This window comes from Oncorhynchus mykiss, chromosome 27, assembly GCF_057628025.1.
Source record: "Oncorhynchus mykiss isolate SJ-2025 chromosome 27, ASM5762802v1, whole genome shotgun sequence".
Taxonomy (NCBI): domain Eukaryota; kingdom Metazoa; phylum Chordata; class Actinopteri; order Salmoniformes; family Salmonidae; genus Oncorhynchus; species Oncorhynchus mykiss.
In genome coordinates, this window is record NC_143048.1 from 10,983,326 (window position 1) to 11,009,506 (window position 26,181).

General features: G+C 41.8%; 1 protein-coding gene across 2 annotated transcripts; it reads right to left on the bottom strand.

The window, feature by feature from the left end:
* On the bottom strand, window positions 1–25,333 carry LOC110507506 (uncharacterized). Of its 2 annotated transcripts, XM_090224448.1 has the most exons (8): window positions 23,901–25,333; window positions 6,693–6,761; window positions 6,335–6,496; window positions 6,129–6,209; window positions 5,743–5,913; window positions 3,760–3,801; window positions 960–1,118; window positions 1–914 (listed from the first exon to the last, which is right to left on the bottom strand). In XM_090224448.1, exons 1-8 carry the CDS (start codon window positions 24,325–24,327, stop codon window positions 862–864), a joined length of 1,164 nt encoding a protein of 387 aa, XP_090080574.1. In that variant the 5' UTR covers window positions 24,328–25,333; the 3' UTR covers window positions 1–861. The 2 variants fall into 2 exon arrangements, with proteins under 2 accessions (XP_090080574.1, XP_021443212.3); XM_021587537.3 differs by having other exon boundaries at window positions 1–1,118.
* Between the last annotated feature and the right edge of the window lie 848 nt (window positions 25,334–26,181).

Consider the following 26,181-nt stretch of genomic DNA (forward strand, 5'->3'; position numbering starts at 1 on the left):
AAAAGTACCAGTATATTTTATTTATTAAATGCATTCAGTAGTTAATACAGAGGACGCACTGTTGACATCGTCCATCCCTCTGCTGAATTACAAGTAGAACAGCAAAGCCCACAATAAAGCCACTGAATATTTACATTCAATATGGAGGAGATAAGTGTTTGGTATTAGTGTAAGTCGTGAAGAATATGTCATCCATGACACGTTTAAGATTTAAAATTGTAAGTAAAACATGTTGCATTACATATGTATTCATTCATTAAAATTTACTTTATTATATTTTGATTTAAAAAGGCAATTTTGCCACTGAATATCGGCGTACAAAATAACTTCTCACAGGTAAAAGAGTGCATAGTATAGCAGTTCGTTCATTAACTAAAGCAAAGGTCACAAAGGGTTTTAAAACCACATTCAGGTGAGGTTCCCTGGACACACATTGACGTGCCTAATCCTGGACTAAAAAGCATTTTAAATGGAGATTCTCCATTGAGGTTGTTTTTTACTCCAGGATTAGGCTTAATCTGTGACCGGGAGACTGCCCGTCAAAATTTCAGCCTTTTAAATAAACAAAAGTAAAAATGACAGCAGCAGAAATTCACTACGATCTGAAAATGTCACGCACAGTCTAAAACTCACTAAAACGTCACACCCTGGCCTAAACACCCGAGAGGGGTGTTCAATATATCTAAGTAATTAGTAGTGGCTAATCGGACAAAAAGCCACAATTAACACTTTCCCATTGTATATGAATACATCCCTTGACAAATCAGCAGATGCAGGCATTCTGGGTCAGTGATATTTAGAATGGAAAGTTACAGTGGAGTAAGGTGAGTGTCTCCATGGCGAGGGGGGGGGGCTCCCTCCTTATGGTGCGGTGGCCACTTTGGGGAGCTCTTCCTCAGGCAGCTGTTCCTCAGGCAGCTGTTCCTCAGACAGCTGTTCCTCAGACAGCTGTTCCTCAGACAGCTGTTCCTCAGACAGCTGCTCGTAGGGGAGCAGGTCCTCCTTGTCGCTGAGCCGGCGGTGGTCATGCTGCAGCCTGGTGCGCCGGATGGTGATGAGGATCAGACCCACCAGGATCAGGGCTGAAATCGCTGCCAAGGTAGCCACCAGGAAGAATGCTGGAGGGGAAGGAAGGACACATTTATTTAGTTATTTATTAAGTGCACTCCCCTACGTATTTATTTGGACAGTGAAGCTAAACCTTTTAATTTGGCTCTATACTCCAGGATTCTGGATCAAATGTTTTATATGAGGCAATAGTACAGATCTTTTATTTGAGGATATTTTCATAAATATCCGTATTACCATTTAGAAATGAAATCACTTTATGTATCTAGTCCTCCCATTTGAAGGTGCTATAAGTATTTCGACAAATTGAATAAAAAAATATCACATTTAAAAATCACTTTACTCAGTACTCTGTTGAAGCACCTTTGGCAGTGATTACAGCATCGAGTCTTCTTGGGTATGACGCTACAAGCTTGGCACACCTGTATTTGGGGAGATCCTCTCAAGCTCTGTCAGGTTGGATGGGGAGCGTTGCTGCACAGCTATTTTAAAGTCTCCCCAGAGATGTTCGATCGGTTTCAAGTCTGGGCTCTGGCTGGGCCTCTCAAGGACATTGAGACGTGTCCCGAAGCCACTCCTGCACGGTGTTGGCTGAGTGCTTAGGGTCGTTGTCCTGTTGGAAGGTGAACCAGTCTGAGGTCCTGGGAGCTCTGGAGCAGGTTTTCATTAAGGATCTCTGTACTTTGCTCCGTTCATCTGATCCTGAATAGTCTCCCAGTCCCTGCGCTGAAAAACATCCCCACATCAAGATGCTGCCACCACCATGCTTCACCATAGGGATGGTGCCAGGTTTTCTCCAGACGTGACGATTGGCATTCAGGCCAAAGAGTTCAATCTTGGTTTCATCAGACTAGAGAATCTTGCAGGCTGTCATTTCCCTTTTACTGAGGAGTGGCTTCCGTCTGGCCACTCTACCATAAAGGCCTGATGGGAGAACCTTCCAGAAGGACACCAATCTCCACAGAGGAACTCCGTGGCTGTCAGAGTGACCATCGGATTATTGGTCACTTCCCTGACCAACACCCTTCTCTCCCGATTGCTCAGTTTGGTCGGGCGGCCAGCTCTAGGAAGTCTTGGTGGTTCCAAACTTTTTCGGTTTAAGAATGATGAAGGCCACTGTGTTCTATGGGATCTTCAAATGCTGCAGAAATGTTTTGGTAACCTTCCCCAGATCTGTGCCTCGACACAATCCTGTCTCAGAGCTCTATGGACAATTCCTTCGACCTCATGGCTTGGTTTCTGCTCTGACATGCACTGTCAACAGTGGGACCTTATATAGACAGGCGTGTGCCTTTCTAAATCATGTCCAATCAATTGAATTTACCACAGGTGGAGTTGTAGAAATGTCTCATGGATGATCAATGGAAACAGGATGCACCTGAGCTCAATTTTGAGTCTCATAGCAAAGTGTCTGAATACTATGTAAATATTTATTTTTATACATTTGCAAAAATTTCCCCCCCAAAACATTTTTGCTTTGTCATTATGGGGTATCGTGTGTAGATTGCTGAGGATATATATTTTTTTTTAAAATCCATTTTAGGCTGTAACGTAACAAAATTTGGAAAAAGTCAAGGGATCTGAATACTTTCCGAAGGCACTGTATGTATGAAAATAGCCTCAAAAAGGTGACATTCTGTCAGTACTGTCGCTGAAACATTTGATCTCAAATCCAAAAGTTGTAGCGTCCCTGTCCAAATAAATACGTAGTGGAGTATACAGTGAGTGTACCAAACATTAGGAACACCAGCACTTTCCACTGACTAGGTGAAAGCTATGATCCCTTATTGGATGTTAAATCCACCTCAAAATCAGTGTAGATGAAAGGGAGGAGACAGGTTAAAGAAGGATTTTTAAGCCTCGAGACAATTACGAAATGGCGTGTGTGTGTGTGCCATTCAGAGGCTGAATGGGCAAGACAAAATATTTAAGTGCCTTGAAAAGGGTATGGTAGTACGTGCCAGGCGCACCGTTTTAGTGTCAAGAACTGAAACACTGCTGGATTTTTCCTCGCTCAACAGTTTCCCTTGAGTATCAAGAACGGTCCCAAAGGCCGACCAGACAACTTGACAACTATGAGAAGCATTACCGTCAACATGGGACAGCTTTCCTGTAGAACACTTGACACCTTGTAGAGTCCATGCCCTGACGAATTGAGGCAAAATAAAGGTGTTCCTAATGCTTTTCTACACAGTATATGCTCAGTGAATGTATCGGTTGTTCATTATCGCTCTTTGGTTTCACATCACGTGGTGTTGTTTATAAGTGTCTAATTTGACCAACGAGACCAACTCAGTGGCTTGTGGTTAGTGTCCGCCCTCAGATTGAAAGGTTTGGAGTTGGCCGGGTCATACCAAAGACTGTACAAATGGGACCTGAGGCACTTAGCATTAAGGAGATAGATTGGTGGTAATGCCCTGCGATAGACTAACGTTCTGTCCAGGGGTTGTACTTGTACCTCAAGCTGCAGAAACAGGAGATGGGCTCCTGCTCCTATGAGCCATTCTGACTTCGCACAAGCCAAGTTCATATACTACACCCCCACCCCCCAAAAAAAGTTGAATCCCAAACCTCTTTAGAGACTCTCCTGAAGTTGTATTCAGAACTGTTAAGTGCTGCTATATCACACCCGGTGGAACACAACCCTTTAAACCTCCCAGCCAGCCTAGAACTTAAGGAAGGTTAGCTTACCTGGTGTCATGCGGTTACGGCCATTGTGTTGCCCATGCTCGCCTGTGAAAAGGACGGAATCGGAAAAGAGAAATATCACTACATCCTTGCCTCACATGAACATCCCTCAATTTCATCTTGTTGACTTGACTATTGAAAGTCTGAAGACCATGAATATTCAATTTGGTGTTGGAATGGGAGCGCAGGCATTGGCTGCTCACATTTCATTGTCTCCAAGTAGGAAAGGTGAATTCCCCTCTCAGTGTCTGGTGTAAAGCATACTGACCTCTAGGATTTTGCATGTGCTTAGCTCCATCCCATTTATTTTATCCTGAAAAGCTCCCCGGTCTTTGCCAATGTCAAGCATACTCATACCATGATGCAGCCACCACCGTGCTTCAAAATAAGGCGGCAGTTACACAGTGACGTGTTCGGTTGGATTCTCCCCAAACATAAGGCTTAGTATTCAGGCAAAAAACTGTGTTCCTTTGCTGTTTTTTGCAGTATTACTTTAATGCATGTTTTGGAATATTCATATTCTTTTCAGTCTGTCATTTAGGCGGTTATCGTGGTTTAGCGATTAACTGATATGTCGGTTATTATTATTATTTTTTTTTTTAACTAATTGAACAACGTTTCAATTATTAGAATTCCATTTAGCCAAACTCAGCTAGCCGAACCAAAAGGATGTGCTTGCATACTTGCAACAATAGTACTGTTTGTCCATTTTGAGACTGTAGTCACTTCCTCAAGTCAGAATCAATAATCAAAGACTACTCAACAAAAAAAAAATCTGTCATTCATTTTGACGTTGCCGAGATTTTAGTCGTGCAATTTTACATTAACCAAGATGTTTGGCGCAGTATTTTGTAATGAAAAGATGTGCATGGAAACAAGTTGTCTCTCAAGTTTTCACGTTAACCTATGGATATTATGTCACAGAACAAAACGTATAAAGATCTCCGAAACCGGTGTTAAACTCCAAAAATAAGGTCTGAGGTTATCCCTAAACCTTAAATCTTTCCCTATAGGAATGGCTGAACGAACCAGAGATAACTCATTTTCGGGTTTTAGGACTACAAGCTGAACGAGCTCTATCGCGCTGCAGTTGCTCTAGATATAAATACGATCAGGCGCGAACTGTGCAATGTTTTCAACAGGCCAATGTTCTACAAAATTATCACGTTTTCTGTGATAAACTACAATGACCATAATCCATTGCTACTTGTCTGGTCTGTTTCTTTTACGCCTGCTGTGTAAAAGAGACAAGAATGTGGAGATCGAGAGAGGATACAACGAGAGCAGTCGCTTCGCAAAGTATTGGTATTCAGCAGTCATGAAAGTATGCTTGTTTACTTTGAAGAATTACTAAAATAGTGACTATGTCAAGACAGCAGTTCTATAGAGAAGAGATGACTTGGAATGAAATTAAAGTCCTCGAATAAAACAATAATTCACACGACTATTTTAATAAAATATTTGTTGTGTGTAACTGATGGTTAATAAGTGATAAGCAGTCATGGGTCACTTCCACCATAAGACTTTTGTTCATTGTTTTATTCCGTGTTACAAAATTCAACCGCATAATGCAGAGTGCATTTAATGTTTTTTTTTAAAAAGTGTTTAATTATTATTATTATTATTTTTTTAAATATTCGAACCAACCTCAAAAGCACTAATCATTCAGCACGATCGTGGAGTAACTGCAATGTTGTTGATCCATCCTCAGTTGTCTTTCTTCACAGCCATCGTAGCTGTTTTAAAAATCACCAATGGTCTCATGGCGACATTTCCTTCCTATCCTGCAGCTCAGTTCGGAAAGACTACTGGTTCTTTGTTGTGTCTGGGTGGCTTTAATACATCCTCCACAGCATAATTATTAACTTGACCGTGCTTATTTTGAACTCTGTGAGAAGGCTGAAGCTAACTTTAATCACTCCCATAACCACACAATTTATATTATCATCCCATTTGTCATATCGCTGAAATGCAGTCCATCCTTACCGTCCTCTCCAGTGCACCGGGCCATGCATTCGTCCAGTGTGCGGTAACGGTTGTTGTTTCCTTTGCAACCACCGTAGATGAAATGCTGGCAGGAGCTAGTGCTGTGGTCAAAGTAGAACATAGTGAAGGCAGCACGGCAAGGGCCCGAGTCCGAGGCCACCATGCAAGCATCTGTGGAGGAGAGGAGCAGGAGACAATCAGAACTGATCTCAAACCTGATGACCGCAACTTGTGAAAAAGGCAACCCGCATCAGGAAGGACATGTTTGAGACTGATCCCAGAACAGCCAACTACACCGTGCCGGGGGAATGGTTTACACTGAAACTCAACATAAAGGAGCTAGCCAAAAGCCATACTGCAGAAATATATGTCCTTCATCCAGTTACCTTTATATTCAATGCGCTTGTCATCTGTAGGTTTGTTTGCACCAGACCCTTTCCTTCCCTTAGAGCCAGGGATGACGGTCACTGGAAAGATTCAAAATAAGTCAATGTCAGAGAGGGAGGGGTTGCTGGGTGGGGAGGCCTGTTGGGAGGTGAGTAGTGTCAGGTAATAATGGGAGGAGGTGAGAGAGGGGGAGGTTGAAGAGCACCTGTGCAGGTGGCGAGGCACCTCTCGGCGGTATCATAGTTGTTCTTGTTGCCAAGGCAGCCGCCGTAGGTGAAGGGCTGGCAGGCGCCGGTGGAGCTGTCGTAGTAGTAGTGGCGGAGGGAGGCGCGGCACGGCCCCGTTTCTGGACCGGCCTGGCACAGCTCTAATGGGACAGGAGGAAAAAAAAGTTTGAAGGTCAGCACCACTAGAACAGGAAGTGACAGATTAAGAGAGAATAGGAAGGAAAGAGAGCATATCATTCACTAAACACAGTTAAGATAGTTATCCATTTAAATTTACAGGGAAGGGAAGACAGCAGGAATAAAAATAAACAGGAGTGAGAGAAATAGACAACTTGCCGATAAAGTCATCTGACGTCATCTTGGGAAGGAGATCCTTAGAACTGGCAGGATCCTCAGAACTGGCAGCTAGGGACCCAGTCAAAAAATGTTTGAATTACAGTGATCCCACACTACACTGTCACCATGGATACAGTATGTTGACCTTTGTGCCGTAAAAAAATAAAAACGCTTCCCAGCCAGTGTACTTGAATAGGCCCGCACTTCTACTTTTGGCATAGGAAAATAATCTCAGCGAATCAGAGATCAGCTTCCCTGTTATTAACCAATGACGCAATGTGTCAAGACAAATGTATTTACCTAATCTTCATAGTAACAAAATGCACATATTCAGGATTCAGAGCATGCCTAGGAGTTAGGGCTGGGCGAGATAAGTTTGTTTTGCACAATATTCCAAATGCCTCTATCACAAGAACCAGTTTTTTTATTCACATTTTAATTTATGTCCACTTGTTCTCATGTTGTCTTTTTGGTCTTATCCTTCCTAGCTGTCAAAGTACCAGGATGTGGTCTCTGGTTTTTCATCTGAATTTAGAGAACTGAATTTGAAAACTGAATCTGAGAAGTTGAAGATATGAAACTTTGATAAACTTGAAATTAGAGCACGCACACAGTGCATTCGGAAAGTATTCAGCCCCCTCTACTTTTTCCACGCTACATCACAGCCTTATTCTAAAATGTATCAAATATATTTTTCCCTCATTAATCCACACACACACACACACACACACAATGCCAAAGCGAAAAACAAGTTTAGAAATGTTTACAAATGTATTAAAAATAAAAAACAGAAGTGGCTTCCAGACGAAAGCCACTCCTCAGTAAAAGCACCTAAAGACTCTCAGACCATGAGAAACAAGTATCACTGGTCTGATGAAAACCAAAATTGAACTCTTTGGCCTGAATGCCAAGCTTCACCTCTGGAGGAAACCTGGCACGAACCCTACAATGAAGCGCATGGTGGCAGCATCATGCTGTGGGGATGTTTTTCAGCGGTAGGGACTGGGAGACCAGTCAGGATCGAGGGACAGATGAACAGCACAAAGTACAGAGAGATCCTTGATGAGAGATCCAGAGAGATCCTTGATGAAAAACTGCTTCAGAGCACTCAGGACCTGACTGGGGCGAAGGTTCACCTTCCAACAGGACAACGACCCTAAGCACATAGCAAAGAACGCAGAAGTGGCTTCTGAACAAGTCTTTGAATGTCCTTGAGTGGCCCAGCCAGAGCCTGGACTTGAACATCATCAAACATCTCTGGAGAGACGTGGAAATAGCTGTGCAGCAACGCTCCCCATCTAATCTGACAGAGCTTGAGAGGATCTGCAGAGAAGACTGGGACAAACTCGCCAAATACAGGTGTGTCAAGTAGAGGTCGACCGATTAATCGGAATGGCCGATTAATTAGGGCCGACTTCAAGTTTTCATAACAATGGGAAAACTGTATTTTTGGACACCGATTTGAATGAAATAAATAAATAAATAAATAGATAAATATATATATATATATATATTCAATGACGGCCTAGGAACGCTCTAACCACCTGCTTTACATTGCACTCCACAGGGAGCCTGCCTGTTACGCGAATGCAGTAAAAAGCCAAGGTAAGTTGCTAGCTAGCATTAAAATTATCCTATAAAAAACAAAATTAATCATAATCACTAGTTAACTACATATGGTTGATGATATTACAAGTTTATCTAGCGTGTCCTGTGTTGCCAATAGTCGATGCGGTGCGTATGCGCGAAAAAGGATTGTCTTTCTCCAATGTGTACCTAACCATAAACATCAATGCCTTTCTTAAAATCAATACACAAGTATATACACTGCTCAAAAAAATAAAAGGGAACACTAAAATAACATATCCTAGATCTGAATGAATGAAATATTCTTATTAAATATTTTTTTCTTTACATAGTTGAATGTGCTGACAACAAAATCACACAAAAGTTAAATGGAAATCAAATGTATCAACCCATGGAGGTCTGGATTTGGAGTGACACTCAAAATTAAAGTGGAAAAGCACACTACAGGCTGATCCAACTTTGATGTAATGTCCTTAAAACAAGTCCAAATGAGGCTCAGTAGTGTGTGTGGCCTCCACGTGCCTGTATGACCTCCCTACAACACCTGGGCATGCTCCTGATGAGGTGGCGGATGGTCTCCTGAGGGATCTCCTCCCAGACATGGACTAAAGCATCTGCCAACTCCTGGACAGTCTGTTGGTGGATTGAGCGAGACATGATGTCCCAGATGTGCTCAATTGGATTCAGGTCTGGGGAACGGGCGGGCCAGTCCATAGCATCCATGCCTTCCTCTTGCAGGAACTGCTGACACACTCCAGCCACATGAGGTCTAGCATTGTCTTGCATTAGGAGGAACCCAGGGCCAACCGCACCAGCATATGGTCTCACAAGGGGTCTGAGGATCTCATCTCAGTACCTAATGGCAGTCAGGCTACCTCTGGCGAGCACATGGAGGGCTGTGCGGCCCCCCAAAGAAATGCCACCCCACCCCACGACTGACCCACCGCCAAACCGGTCATGCTGGAGGATGTTGCAGGCAGCAGAACGTTCTCCATGGCGTCTCCAGACTCTGTCACGTCTGTCACATGTGCTCAATGTGAACCTGCTTTCATCTGTGAAGAGCACAGGGTGCCAGTGGCAAATTTGCCAATCTTGGTGTTCTCTGGCAAATGCCAAACGTCCTGCACGGTGTTGGGCTGTAAGCACAACCCCCACCTGTGGACGTCGAGCCCTCATACCACCCTCACGGAGTCTGTTTCTGACCGTTTGATCAGACACATGCACATTTGTGGCCTGCTGGAGGTCATTTTGCAGGGCTCTGGCAGTGCTCCTTCTGTTCCCCCTTGCTCAAAGGCGGAGGTAGCGGTCCTGCTACTGGGTTGTTGCCCTCCTACGGCCTCCTCCATGTCTCCTGATGTACTGGCCTGTCTCCTGGTAGCGCCTCCATGCTCTGGACACTACGCTGACAGACACAGCAAACCTTCTTGCCACAGCTCGCATTGATGTTCCATCCTGGATGAGCTGCACTACCTGAGCCACCTGTGTGGGTTGTAGACTCCGTCTCATGCTACCATTAGAGTGAAAGCACCGCCAGCATTCAAAAGTGACCAAAACATCAGCCAGGAAGCATAGGAACTGAGAAGTGGTCTGTGGTCACCACCTGCAGAACCACTCCTCTTGCTAATTGCCTATAATTTCCACCTGTTGTCTATTCCATTTGCACAACAGCATGTGACATTTATTGTCAATCAGTGTTGCTTCCTAAGTGGACAGTTTGATTTCACAGAAGTGTGATTGACTTGTGTTGTTTAAGTGTTCCCTTTATTTTTTTGAGCAGTGTATTTTTAAACCTGCATATTTAGTTAATATTGCCTGCTAACCTGGCTCGTTGCAAACTCTGTGAAGACTATTTCTTCCTAACAAAGTCAGCCAACTTCGCCAAACGGGGGATGATTTAAAAGCGCATTTGCAAAAAAAGCACAATCGTTGCACGACTGTACCTAACCATAAACATCAATGCCTTTCTTAAAATCAATACACAGAAGTATACATTTTTAAACCTGCATATTTTGCTAAAAGAAATCCAGGTTAGTGGACAATATTAACCAGGTGAAATTGTGTCACTCCTCTTGCGTTCATTGCACGCAGAGTCAGGGCATATATAACAGTTTGGGCCACCTAATTTGCCAGAATTTTACGTAATTATGACATAACATTGAAGGTTGTGCAATGTAACAGGAATATTTAGACTTATGGATGCCACCCTTTAGACAAAATATGGAACGGTATTATAACTAAGTCTATGATTTGATAGAGCAGTCTGACTGAGCGATGGTAGGCACCAGCAGGCTCGTAAGCATTCTTTCAAACAGCACTTTCGTGCGTTTTGCCAGCAGCTCGTCGCTGTGCTTCAAGCATTGAGCCGTTTATGACTTCAAGCCTATCAACTCGCAAGATTAGGCTGATGTAACCAATGTGAAATGGCTAGCTAGTTAGCGGGTTGCGCGCTAATAGCGTTTCAAACATCACTCGCTCTGAGACTTGGAGTGGTTGTTCCCCTTGCTCTGCATGGGTAACGCTACTTCGAGGGTGGCTGTTGTCGATGTGTTCCTGGATCGAGCCCAGGTAGGGGCGAGGAGAGGGACGGAAGCTATACTGTTACACTGGCAATACTAAAGTGCCTATAAGAACATCCAATAGTCAAAGGTATGTGAAATACAAATGGTATAGAGAGAAATAGTCCTATAATAACTACAACCTAAAACTTCTTACCTGGGAATATTGAAGACTCATGTTAAAAGGAACCACCAGCTTTCATGTGTTCTGAGCAAGGAACTTAAACGTTAGCCTTTTTACATGGCACATATTGCACTTTTACTTTCTTCTCCAACACTTTGTCTTTGCATTATTTAAACCAAATTGAACATGTTTCGTTATTTATTTGAGGCTAAATTGATTTTATTGATGTAGTATATTAAGTTAAAATAAGTGTTCATTCAGTATTGTAAAAAAAAAAAAATGTTTAAAAATGTATTAAAATAAAATACAAAAATCGGCATCGGCTTTTTTCTGGTCCTCCAATAAATCGGTATCGGTGTTGAAAAAAAATATATATCGGTGCACAATATATCGGTGACCACATCGGAATCGGACAATATTAGGTAAAAATGCGTACATCTGCCCAACGTCTACTTTAATGCCGATGAGCAAAACCGATGTCAAAGCTGACATCCATATCTATATAACGTAGATAACGTATACAGCACTATACGTGCAACACAGCATTCCTAACCTAGCCCACAATGTCTGCATCAAGCAGTCAACAAGTCGAGCAGTCATTTGAAAGAGTAAGAACATTTCAGCGAGACAACTCAAAGGCGAAATCCATTAACACCAAGATGATGGAATTCATTGCCCTTGACAATCAACCGTTGTCGTGGGTGATGTTGCCGTTCGTGACTGGTCGCACCAGTACACGCTACCAAGGGCGCTATTTTTCAGATGTTGCCCTACCAAAGTTAACACAGTAATAGCGTCACTGCTATTAGCTTCACGACATACAATGTAACGCCTTTTGGGTCTGCGTGTCACAAAAGATAGATACACGTCAAATAACACTATTTGACAATAACACTATTGACACATTAAATAAGCTTTTAATTTGACATGTCAAATAAACAGTTCTATTATAGAATGTTGTGTTTTCTGAATTTGAACCTGCAAGCCAACTGCCACCACTACTATCAGTAGCACTGTCAAAGCTGTACAAAAAAGTATTCTAACACCGGCCACGAACAATGTGTTTACAATACCGCATTGGTAATAAAGCATTATTTGTTCGACCACAACTTCTGGGGTAGCTAGCTAGCTTTAGCTTGGTACCTAGCTAGAACCAACACAACCAGCCTGAAAACAATGACCAGTAGAAACTGCAGTCATTTTCATTATTCTTAGCAATGATTTGTTTTTCGCCTATTGAAATTGAACAGTTCATGAAAATAAATAGCTAGCCAGCTACTTAACCCTGTTGCCCAAAGCTAACGTTATAAGCAGCCAGCTAGCTTCATCTGGCTAGTGAAGCTCAACCGGACCGTGTTATGTGTTGTGAAGCTAGCCACAATAAGGATTAGGCACAATAGTGGAATTTGCAGTTTGCCTTCAAAATAAAAGTGCCTATTTGAAAGTAATGCAGAAGGTTACAATTGGTGGAAACAAACCTTATTTAGACTAGATAATGGTAAACAAGGTTGGAATGTGAATCAATGAAATGGGCTATTAGTTTACTCAGTGACACCCACAGAACACAACTGTGAAGAGTTGACGCAAATATTAGCGTTGTAGCTGTTATCGCGGGACTGTGACTGTGTGAAATCACCTCCCCAGTCAGTCTAATGTGTGTATTGACATTCATAATGCACTGCACAGCTTTACCTAAGGATTGGGGGGGTCAATGAAATGGGGTAACAGTATACGCAAGATGGTGTCCTTGCTGGGATGACAAATCTACTGCCGGAGAATATCAACACCAAACACATTGGTTCACCGTTCCACGGGAGCGGACAGTACACAGCATACCATAATGTTCTGAATAATGACCAAGTCTACCTCGCTCCCTATTCCACTGAACCGCTTAGGCGTAACAAACACAAGTCCAACATTTATCGGAAACTGTTAAACTACCTGTTCACTACCCTCCTCTGCTCTCCGGGGATGCGCAACTCAATCCTGGGCCTAACATCACAGAGCCAGCGATACTCACCGGAGTGGAAGGCAGTGGATGGCCTCATCCACTGATCGTCGCTGCTGTGGAAGTGGGTGAGTGCTATGGTCCCATGGTTTCTCTCGACTCACCCGGCATCGGATAGATTTTGACTCTTCAAACATACCCAAGTCGCTATATGCGATCCCTGACTCTGTTTCTGGTATGCAAGCTGTTTTAATAAGTTCCCCGCATCCAGTGCAGGCGGGAGGGATTGTTAATTGAGCTACCAAACTGCCCCTAATCAAAACTAAACAAAACGGCCTAAACCCAGCAGTCAGAAAATGTAACTTTTTTCAATGTGTCAATCACTCTCGAGTCATCTGGGACCCACGAGCTAAGCCCAAGGGACTACTAGGGGGGGGGGGGGGGGGGGGGGGCACTTGAACATTCGTAGTGTCATTCTAAAAAGTGATCAAATTCAACATCTACTCAAAGACGCCAACCTTGACTTCTTCTGGAGACATGGCTCCATAAAACCTCTCCATATGCTGCTGTGATTGTGATTGGCTACAATGTCTTCAGGAGAGACAGGATTGAAGGAAGAGGAGGTGTGATGATTTACATTAAAGAACATATCCGATGTAAACAAATTGAGTGGTCATGTGATAATGAACTAGAATGTATTGGCCTGAAAGTTACACTGTCTCCCCAAATGCCTTTTATCCTTATTGGAATGTATAGGCCACCTTCCACCAAAAGTGTGTTTTTTGATCAGTTTAATAACATGCTTAGGGAATGTGACTTTGGGAAAGAGGTCATCTTAAATGGGAGATTTTAACATTAATTATGAAGACAAGTCTTGTAGGAAAACCCTCAAACGAATCACTAATACCTCTGACCTTACACAGCTAGTTAAAGGGCCAACCAGGGTGACTTGTTGCTCTAAAACACAGATTGATTTGGTGTTCAATAATAAACCAGAGAGAGTGACTAAATCATTCAATATGGTTACTGGGCTATCTGATCATAATCTGACACTTATAGCCAGAAAGCTGTGTAAGAGCAGGTTTAACCTCTACTGTTGTAAGCCGGATCAACTAAGAATATCTAAGAGTGAATTAAACTACTTTGAAAACGCAATAAAGGGAATTAACTGGAATGATCTCTTGTCCTATACAGACATGGAAGCTGATAGTCAAGTTTTTCTATCCACAATCCAGACTACAATAAATGGTTTCCTAAAGGAAATCAAATCCAAACCTGGCCAAGAGAGCACGCTTCCTTGGCTAAATGAAGAAATCTGGAAATTGATGAAAGAACGATATTATGCTCTAAAAATAGCCCTAAGATCCAAATTAGAGAATGACAGACATATGTTTACCATGTTGAGAAATAAGGTGATGAAAGAAATCAGACAGGCCAAGGCAAACTTTTTTATTAACATAATCGGTGAAGCAAAGGGAAATTCTAAACGGATCTGGGAGAATCTAAAAAAGTTAAACAGGGAAAGACCATAGTAACACTGCAAAAAGACTAGAACTCATGGTGAATAACAATCTAACACAGGATGCAGTCGAAATAGCAATAGCCTTCAATTCCTACTTTATTGACTCTGTCAGGGTACGGACACAGAACCCCTCCTATGGTTTCTTGGGCTCAGTGCTAGTGAATGACACTCAACCTGTCTTCATCATAAGGGAGGTTTCTGAGTCAAAGGTGAACAAGGTGATTAGCTCACTAAAGAACTCTAAAGCCAGAGATGTGTTTGGGCTGGACTTTCTTAAAAACTACAAGAGTCACTCATTGGCCCCATTACTAAGGTCACCAACACATCTATTGGTCTCGGGGTGTTTCCAAGGGTATGGAAGTCGGCGATATTAACGGCCATCTTTAAATCAGGCGACCCTGCTGACGTTAGTAACTACAGGCCCATTAGTATACTACCTGTGGTGTCAAAGGTTGTTGAAAAGTGTGTAGCAGAACATCTGATTGCCCACCTCAACAACAGCCCCTTCACATTACACTCAATGCAGTTTGGCTTCAGAGCGAAACACTCCACAGAAACAGCCAACTGCTTTCTTCTGGAAAATGTGAAGTCCAAGATAGACAAAGGGGGCGTTGTTGGGGCTGTGTTTCTGGACCTAAGGAAGGCTTTTGATACTGTTAACCATGAGATTCTCATCACAAAATTGGCCAAGTTCAACATTTCCCCCCAGTGCCTTGAGATGGATGAAATCATACCTTGAAGGCAGAACTCATTGTGTCAGAGTGAGCAATGAGCTGTCACCACTCTTAGCTATGATGTTGGCGTGCCCCAAGGATCAATACTGGGGCCCCTCCTGTTCAGCCTGTACATTAATGATCTGCCTTCTGTCTGTACTGGGTCTGAAGTTCAAATGTATGCAGATGATACAGTGATATATGTGCATGCAAAGAGCAAACAACAAGCTGCACAAGAACTCACTACGGTAATGGTCCAGGTTACAAAGTGTCTCAGTGACTCATGTTTGCATCTCAATGTGAAAGAAACGGTTTGCATGTTCTTTTCAAAGAGGGCAACAGATGCTACTGAGCCAGATGTCTATGTATCAGGGGAGAAGCTCCAGGTGGTATCTGATTTTAAGTACCTTGGCATCATACTTGATTCCAACCTCTCTTTTAAAAAGCATGTGAAAAAGTTCATTCAAATAACCAAATTCAACCTAGCTAATTTCCGATTTATACGAAATTGTTTGACTACAGAGGTAGCAAAACTGTACTTAAAATCTATGATACCCACTTAACATACTGCTTGACTAGTTGGGCCCAAGCTTGCTGTACAACATTAAAACCTATTCAGTCTGTCTACAAACAGTCTCTCAAAGTGCTTGATAGGAAGCCCAATAGCCATCATCACTGTTACATCCTCAGAAAGCATGAGCTCCTGAGTTGGGAAAATCTTGTGCAATACACCGACGCATGTCTTGTATTCAAGATCCTAAATGGCCTGGCTCCCCCGCCACTCAGTATTTTTGTTAAACAGAAAACCCAGACATATGGCAGCAGATCCACAAGGTCTACCATGAGAAGTGACTGTATAGTTCCCTTAAGGAAAAGCACCTTTAGTAAATCCATTTTCTCTGTGAGAGCTTCCCATGTCTGGAATACACTGCCATCAGACACACATAACTGCACCACATATCACACTTTCACAAAATGCTTGAAGACATGGCTAAAGGTCAATCAGATTTGTGAACATCCCTAGCTGTGTATTGCCGCTTTCCATGTTGCCTGTAGCTTATGAGGTGTGGAAACACTGTTGCTTTTATGAATTTTGTCTTGCTGCTTTTTGTTCTATGTTGCTCTGTCTGTATGCTACGTCTTGTCCTATGTTGCGCCGCGTGTGCTCACTGCTCAATGATTGTCTATGTTGTAATGGTTTTTAATAACCTGCCCAGGGACTGCGGTTGAAAATTAGCCAGCTGGCTAAAACAGGCACTTTTACTGAAACGTTGATTAATGTGCACTGTTCCTGTAAAAATAAAATAAACTCAAAGACACTATCTTTTTTTCCAATGTCGTCCTCAGACTCAAAAACTAATGCAGTATTGTTTTCCTCAGGAAAAGTGTTAAATACACATAGGTTGACAATAAATGTGGCTCAATTCAGTTGTTTCAGAGTCCCGCAATAAGAGCTACAGTGCTAATGTTCTCTGGGTGTCACTGAGTAGACTGATACCCCATGTCATTGATCCACAATCCATACTGTAGGTAAGGCTGTACAGTGAAATAAGTATGCCCACAATGGAATTCTAATAAGTATGCCCACAATGCAATTCTGACCACCATTAATCAAATAAGAACCATTTAAATAAATGAGGGTTATTTTAGATGATGACACCTGGCTATATAGTTAGCTAGCTAACAATAGCTACCTAAACAGATTGTCATTTGCTATGTTTTTGGGGAAGAACATTGTTTGCATCCATGAGCTAGCTAGCGTTTTTTTAAATAACCAGCACTGTAGGTGCACGAGACAACTTCACCAGTATCATAGCATACGTGTCAATTAATCGTTGTGACATATGAAATACGAGTGAGTGTAATAAATACGTGAAAAATTGATTAACGTGTTAAATTATGTGATGTGCAGTCATATTCAGGTCCTAATTGGTCAACAAGCTTATTTGACGTGTATCTTTGACACGCAAAAGACCCAAACGGCGTTCAATAGAAATCCTGGTTGAGAATGAAACAGCACAGCAGGTAAGTGAAAGAAATAGGTTTTGATCATGTTTTACTGGTAATGGTGCCATATGTAAATGCCAACAAAGTAACTTTTGTGTGTGTAACCTTTTTATTTAACTAGGCAGGTCAGTTAAGAACACATTTTTATTTACAATGACAGCCAAACCCGCTGGGTCAATTGTGCGCAGCCATATGGGACTCCCAATCATGCCCAGATGTGATACAGCCTGGATTCGAACCAGGGACTGTAGTGACACCTCTTGCACGGAGATGCATTTCCTTAGACTGCTGTGTGTGTTAACTATTTAACTGTACTAGAATGCTTAAAAGGCCGCTAAAATTTTTAATATTGGTATCGTTTTTTTTGGGCAAGGAAAATATCGTCTTTCAGTATCGGCCAAAAATGTAATATCGGTGCATTGATGATTTTTTTATTTATTTTTATATACATTTGCAAACATTTCTAAAACTGTTCTCACCTTGTTATTATGGGGTATTGTGTACAATACCAGTCAAATGTTTGGACACCTACTCATTCCAGGGTTTTTGTTTATTTGTACTATTTTCTACATTGCAGAATAATAGTGAAGACATCAAATCTATGAAATAACACATATGGAATCATGTGGTAAACAAATCAAAATCTATTTTATATTTGAGATTCTTCAAAGTAGCCACCCTTTACCTTGATGACAGCTTTGCACACTCTTGGAATTCTCTCAACCACCTTCATGAGGTACTGGAATGCTGGTCAACTGGAATGCATTTCAATTAACAGGTGTGCCTTATTAATTTGTGGAATTAATTTTCTTCTTAATGGGTTTGAGCCAATCAGTTGTGTTGTGACATGGTAGGGGTGGTATACAGAAGATGGTCCTATTTGGTAAAAGACCAAGTCCATATTACGGCAAGAACAGCTCAAATAAGCAAAGAGAAACAACAGTCCATCATTACTTTAAGACAATCTGGAAAATATCAAGACGTTTCTTCAAGTGCAGCAGTCAATTAACTCATAAGTCATTTTTAAAGGCTCAGTTGTAACAATAAAACTGAATCAGAACCATTTAATGAGTCAACTACTAAGCTAGTTAGTTTTACATCATCCTTTTGAGGTGTAGTGTTTGTCATGGGTGTGTCGTGTGCATAGCTAGTGTTATGATTGTTTGAGCTTACCCTATACCAAACCGGTTAAGCGACCTCTATACGATGAGATTAACTGCATTTTTCACAAGGGTTGGCTTGAGCCGTGCTCTACAAAGTCTCGCATCATAATAAACTGTTCATGGTCAGGCTCTTGCGGTTGGAGCTAATGTGTTTATATCTAATGTGTTTATATCTGATCATATCTGTGCTGTGTCTATTGTAGCTCAGGCTTACTTCCACGAACAGCCAATGAACCTCTTCTCTGGTTCCTTTTGGTCATGTGAGCCTTCTGGCATTGTGTTTTCCAAATTCCTATTGGACTAGTAGATGAGAGTGAGAAAGGAGATGGGTAACTCGTGAAAATGTCTAGCCAAAAGATCTAGCAAATTAAAATAAAAAAATAAATATAAAAAGTATGTATGTGATCTGAAAACAAGATTCAAAGATGTCTGCAGAAAGAATGGAGTGTCTCTTTTGGTTATTGAACTACAGTAAATAAGTTAACACAGTTACGGTCCTTGAGCTGTACTACACAGAAATGCATAATTATGGATATGAATGTAATTCTCTTCATAGTGGCGTATCCTAAATGGGTAAACAAAAAAAAGGTAGAAATCTGCAATATCAATTTTTTTTTGCATATTTGGGTCTTGTTCTAAACACTGGCTATTATTTTAATGACCTCCGCCCCCAAACAAGACATAATATGGTTGGACCCGACCAAATCTGAACCAATTGTATACGTCTGTTTTAATAAGTTTGGACATTAAAGTACAGCACAGTGTGCATGGTCAAAGAGCTATATTTTCATGTCATCCAAACAAATGTAAACGCCTGGAGTTTGCTAAACGGTATTGGCACTTGGATTGAAACCGGTGATATGGTCAGTGTTTAAGGATGCATGAGAAGAAATTAACCCAATACCTACTGTAAAATATAGTGTTGGGTCTTTGCTGTTATGGGTGTATTTTGCTTCCACCAGTCCATTGTTAAGGTCAATGGCATCATGAACTGTACCTAGTACCAGGACATTTTAGCCCAAAATCTGGTTGCTCCCGCCCGCAGACTGAAGCTTGGCCGCAAGTGGATCTTCCAGCAAGACAATAACCCCAAGCGCGCATGAAAATTGTTAATTGACCACAAAATAAACATTTTGCAATGGCCATCTCAGTCTCTGGATTTAAATCCCATTGAGAACCTGTGGTTTGAATTGAAGAACTACAGACGCCTAAAGTCCTCAACTGGCAGCTTCATTAAATAGTACCCGCAAAACACCAGTCTCAACATCAACAGTGAAGAGGCGACTCCGGGATGCTGGCCTTCTAGGCAGAGTTGCAAAGAAAAAGCCATATCTCAGACTGGCCAATAAAAGAGTAAGAGGGGAAAAAGAACAGACACTGGACAGAGGAACTCTGCCTAGAAGGCCAGCATCCCGGAGTCGCCTCTTCACTGTTGATGTTGAGACTGGTGTTTTGCGGGTACTATTTAATGAAGCTGCCAGTTCAGGACTTGAGGCATCTGTTTCTCAAACTAGACTCTAATGTACTTGTCCTCTTGTTCAGTTGTGCACCGGGGCCTCCCACTCTTTCTATTCTGGTTAGAGCCCCCCCAAAAATGTAATACTTTCTCAAGGCTCTTCTCCTAATTTGGGCTGGGCGATATGGCCGTAAAATCTTATTTTTTTCCTGACTTATGCTCGATTCAAGATACAGTGCATTTGGAAAGTATTCAGACCCCTTCCCCTTTTCCACATTTTGTTCGGTTACAGTCTAATTCTGAAATGGATTAAATAAAATGTTTCCCTTATCTACACACAATACCACATAATGACAAAGCGAAAACTCAAACTCAACAAATAAAAAAAACACATCACGAATACATAAGTATTCAGACCCTTTACTCTACTTTGTTGAAGCACCTTTTTAGCAGCAATTACAGCCTTGCGTCTTCTTGGGTATGACGCTACAAGCTTGACACTAGAGGTCGACCGATTATGATTTTTCAACACCGATATCGAGGACCAAAGGAGGACCAAAAAAGGCCCACACCGATTAATTCATCCAATTTTTTAAAAGTTGTATTTATTTGTAATAATGACAATTACAACAATACTGAATTAAGACTTATTTTAACTTAATATAATACATCAAATAAACAATGAAACATGTTCAATTTGGTTTAAATAATACAAAGACAAAGTGTTGGAGAAGAAAGTAAAAGTGCAATATGTGTCATGTAAAAAAGCTTCCTTGCTCAGAACATGAGAACATATGAAAGCTGGCGGTTCATTTTAACATGAGTCTTCAATATTCCCAGGTAAGAAGTTTTAGGTTGTAGTTATTATAGGACAATCTCTCTATACGATTTGTATTTCATATACCTTTGAATATTGGATGTTCTTATAGGCACTTTAGTATTGCAAGTGTAACAATATAGCTTCCGTCCCTCTCCTCGCCCCTACCTGGGCTCAAACCAGGAACACATCGACAACAGTCACCCTCGAAGCAGCGTTACCCATGCAGAGCAAGGGGAACAACTACTCCAAGTCTCAGAGCGAGTGACGTTTGAAACGCTATTAGCACGCACCCCACTAACTAGCTAGCCATTTCACATTGGTTACACCAGCCTCATCTCGGGAGTTGATAGGCTTGAAGTCATAAACAGTGCAATGCTTGAAGCACAGTGAAGAGCTGTTGGCAAAACGCACGAAAGTGCTGTTTGAATGAATGCTTACGAGCATGCTGCTGCCTACCATCGCTCAGTCAGACTGCTCTATCAAATATCAAATCATAGACTTAATTATAACATAAGAACACACAGAAATATGAGCCTTTGGTCATTAATATGGTCGAATCCGGAGCATGCATGTCTAGACATGTCTAGTGAGTATGCAGGCCATGGAAGAACTGGGGCATTTATTAGCTTCAAGGAACTGTGTACAGATCCAATTGTGTTCGATGTCCGTAGCTTATGCCTGCCCATACCGTAATCCCACCACCACGGGGCACTCTGTTCACAATGTTGACATCAGTAAACCGCTCGTCATACAATCTGAGACATCTGTGGCATTGTGTTGTATGATAAAACGGTGTCTTTTTATTGTCCACAGCACAAGGCGCACCTGTGTAATTATCATGCCGTTTAAACAGCTTCCTGATATGCCACACCTGTCAGGTGGATGGATTATCTTGGCAGAGGAGAAATGCTCACTAACAGGGATGTAAAGAAAATAGTGTACAAAATGAGAGAAATGTAACATTTCTGGGATATTTTATTTCAGCTCATGAAACAAACACTTTACATGTTGCATTTATATTTTTGTTCAGTGTAGAATACACAAGATGCACTATCGAAATTTGGTTGTGCATCAGCAGTTTTTCTATTGTTAGGTCAGTCACTGACAGTCCCTCAACTAGCCGATGAGTTCCGATTTTTTTGGGGCCCCCACCCCCATCAAAGTTGCCCATCCCTGCCCTACAGCAAAGCAGCAACAATAGAACCACTACCCATTGCTGTGAAAAAGGGAATTCACTAAGCAGTAGAGTTAGTTAAACCTGCTGAAAAAAGGTGTTGACAAAATCATTCTGTCTTTTGGCAGTTTGAGTTGAAACAAAACACCTACTGCCAAATCCAGTTTAGGAGTTAAGACTTTGGGAGATTAAATGCACATTAAATAATGATCAACAATACACAAGTTGGGGCAGGGGGAAAATGTAAGATGTAGAGAAAATTACCAAGAAAACATACTTAACCCTAACATGGCATATCTTTTAACCCTGGGCACTTCCACAGTGACAGATTTACACTGACTCAGATTTTTCACTTAAAAAAAAAAAGTAAAACCATTGACTTCAAACTATGCACAACGATGACTTTGAACAATTTACGCAGTAAATTAAACATTTAAAAAACGTTTACTTGGAAAAACTGTGCAGATGCAAAGGTGGACAACAGAATTACAATAAAAGAGCCCTCGTTTTTATTCTGTTACCAAACTTTGCATCTGCACAGTTATTCCCAGTAAATGTTTCTCAAAATGTTTAAATTTACTGCGTAAATTGTTCAGTCGTCGTCATTGTGCATAGAGTTGTATGGGAGGAACCCACTACCACGGGCATGCGGCACTTATCTGTGTAAAGAGGAAAGAGCCGACGATAGTTTAACACTGAAGCTGGTCACGATGATCAGCTCAATTCACAAGGAAACATTGCATTTGTCGCCCTAAATTACATGCTTAAAAAGGTGCAATTTTTTTAATCAAAGAGTTGTAAAATCGGGAACTTCATCGGGCAAGATGAAAATATGATTAACAACAATACAAAATAATATAAGTATAAATAAAAATGTACGATGAGGGCCTAGCTCCCAAAGAAAAATCCCCTTTTCTAGGATGGGAGTTAGTAGGTCTACTGTAGGTCTCGCAAGCTTTTATTTACCTATGATTTACATACCGAGTGAAACCATGAGAGCTGGAATGGAAAAACAAAACAGGACAAAAAGAGCTGAGACCCGAGTCTCTCCACACCTATGGAGCAGGGTCATAGGACAGTCAAAACCCCAATGTGGCATTTCAAATGAGAGAGAACGTGTATTGTAGGCATGTTTGTGTGTCCTGGCACACATTACTATAGACATGTATATTCTGGGACATTATTTGCATTCAGCACGACTTTATTACACGTCAGAAAAACATTCCATCCGATTACACAAATCAATCCTGTTGTGCACCTGGTTGACTGGTTGGCCCAGTCTCTTACGGCGTTCAAAACAACTGCGAAGTGGGAACTCGGAAATCTCCGACTTCCGAGCGTTTTAGACAACTGGGAACTCGGAAAAAACGAGCTCCGATGGGGGAAAAAATCGTTTCACGCTCATCCAACTCGGGAACTTGGGCCTCTTTCTAGACTAGAGCTTCGAATTTCGTCATAATTTCACCTCGTTTTCAGAGTTCCCAGTTGTCTTGAAAGCAACATCTGTCCCCATGAAAGCTCACCTATCAGGAAGTAAGTGTGCATGCCAGAGAAATTGGGTGGAGTTGCTACACACAACAACTTCCTGTATACTCCAATGGGAGTCAATACAGATAAACCCCTCTTTCCTAATTGTTCCACTTTGTAAAACGCACCTGGCCTGGCTACGAATTTATGACTGTATGCAAAGCAGTGCATGGCGTATGTGAGATGCAAACACAGCACCATTGATCGATCTAGAAATAATGAGAATGAAATCCAGAAGAATGAGCACCTGTCGCTACTAGGTTATTGTGTATTGGAAGAATCAAATAGAGAAAATACTGTATAAACTTGAGTGGTGGTCCACAAGTAATTTTCTCATTTTAACTGAAAGTCCAGGTAATATTGAATTGATAGAGTGCTTAATTTACACTGACTCCTTAGGTAAAAAAGGATTGCAAAACCAGGACAGAGCTGGGGAATGGTCCTCTGCCACATGACCCTAATTTATAAGCCATACCACCCCCCCCCCCCCACCCCCCAAAAAAAAAGGCTATTGGCAAATTGGCTGATAAAACCTAGGCTAGCCTAACGTAGTCCCTAGAAGTGCCAATGACGCACCTGCATTTCCATTGTCCTAAAGACCAATATGCATACCTGTTGAGTTGACTTCCCTGGGGACAACAGCTTCACTAAGAGCGTCAACTTCGACTTTTGTTGTCTTGGGCTGAGTCTTTTTGCGGTAGACCTTGAACTGTGTATCGGACTGTAACACGCAGACGTCCTTTCCATCTTTCATGCAGCTGACGAGAAAACACTCCGGTGTTCCATCCGCTGGGGTTCCAATCAAAGCGAGCTGACAGTCCTGGTTGCCGCAGCACGCGTCCTGACACCCCTTGCTGTCTGATATCTCCGGCAAGGGAGCCAAATGTCTGGCTCCAGCTTCAAGGGATTTTGGGTCAAGACCTTGGTCGGGGTTGGTGTCCTCATCCCAAGCGCATCCTTGTTTCGCTTCGTCGAACTGACCGCGGACCAGTACCGCGAGCAGTAGGAACAGTACACCATAGCTCCACACCTGTTTCATTGTTTGTTTGTTTTTTCTTCCGTGAAAGCCTTCGTCCAGGTAAATAATCGTCTTCCAAATAAGCTTTTCTTGATCGAAGTAGCAATTTCTCTTAGGCTAGAAGAAGTAAGTTAAACTACTTCCCTGTTGAAGCGACTTCCCTTTGTCTTGAATACACCGTAGCCGAGGTGCTCTTTTCCCCGCCCACGGAATAATGAACAAGGCCACGTTTAGTCACCAAACGTTTTCGAACGTTGCATATATAAATGTTGTGCATAGAGTCAACGTGATTCCTCAACCTGGTCTCAGCGCATTCCGTATTATTCTGCACGTAAATTCTATGCACGTATATTACGTTTCGTATGGTATGTATTCATTTTTGGATTTGAATTGTAATACGTATATGTTACGTATTACAATTCAAATGATATATGTTGTGAATTTTCTAAAAATACAATATTTTACGAATTTTCTAAACGTGATATGTTACGAATTCTAATTTGTTGTGGCTAATGTTAGCTAGCTGGCTAATGTTGGACAGTGGTTAAGGTTATGAGTTAGGGGAAGGGTTAGCTAAAAGGATTAAGGTTAGGCGAAGGGTTAGCTAACATGCTAAGTAGTTGCAAAGTAGCTACAAGTAGTCATAGTAATTTGAGTGTCCCGGATTGACATTTACTATGTTAGGTCTAGAGACCAGGCTAGATTCCTAATGACCTAGAGAGGATTATTTGTTCATATTTATATCTGAAAGTTCCAACCCGTTCCGTCCTGCTGAAGCGCCCCAAGGGTCCTTATGGGCGTGACGTCAGGTTTAACTTTTTCAAAATGTCCCTCTTCTGTGTTCTTTTGCGTGACTTTCAGACGTATCAGATATTTACTTCGCCATTGTTAGTCCTTCGGATTCGTTCAATCTAATCACTAGTTGAGTTATTTTGTTGTTGTCGTAGACTAATACAGATACTGTATTACAGTATACCTGAATACAGGTAGTCGACATTACTCTCCCAATAGAGAATCAATTTTATTTAGATACCACAAGATGTCACCATTACCCTTCTGCCATAAACTTGATATCCAGTGGTACATGGTATGTCACCCCACTAGAGCGCAGTCAAGAGCAAGAAAAAGTACAAAAAAGACAGACACACTCCAAGGTTGGAGCATAGGACAGCCACAGTGGAGCGCCTGCACATTATTAGGTGCCTTGCTCAAGGGCACAACGGCAGGAGATGGCATTTAGAACACTGATGCCAGTAATCCTCCCGTTGCTGGCCCACTCTTGACCATATTTCTTTCCGTCTGACGTTGGATTTAAATCTGCAACCCTCTAGTTCTGGGCTCTCCAACCCTGTTCCTGAGCAGCTACTGCCCTCTAGGTTTTTTGCTCCAACCCTAATATAGAGCACCTGATTCAAATACTTAACTGGTTGATAACATAAATCAGGTTAGTAACACCTGGGGTTGGAGTGAAAACCTACAGGAGGATAGCTCTCCAGGAACAGGGATGGAAAACCCTGCTCTAGTTGCTGGCCCACTTCTCTATTAACCTCTAGGTGTGTGTTACATTCAACCAAATCATTGTCATTACAGTATGACAGTTCTGTATGTTTATATATCACCTTAAAACAACCAAATATTCTCCCCTGCTGTGTTCATGATTTATGGAGGTTCAGGCTTTCTGGATATAAATAACCAATGAAAACAGAAAGTCATCCCAGGGTGAAGCTTTAGGCCCCTCAAATTCAAATCTGGACCATGATGCCAGTTCCACTGCTTTTTTCCCCCCTTCATTATTCTCCTCTATTCAGGGACTGATTTCGACCTGGGACACCAGGTGGAGGCAAATCATTATCAGGTAGAACAGAAAAACAGAAG

Coding starts and splice junctions, on each gene's coding strand:
- LOC110507506 (XM_021587537.3), bottom strand. CDS start 24,327: ATGAAACAGGTGTGGAGCTATGGTGTACTGTTCCTACTGCTCGCGGTA. Junction 6,762..23,900: donor CAGGGAAGTCAACTCAACAG/GTATGCATATTG, acceptor CTGGGTCCCTAG/CTGCCAGTTCTGAGGATCCT. Junction 1,119..3,759: donor CCGTAACCGCATGACACCAG/GTAAGCTAACCT, acceptor CTTCCCCTCCAG/CATTCTTCCTGGTGGCTACC.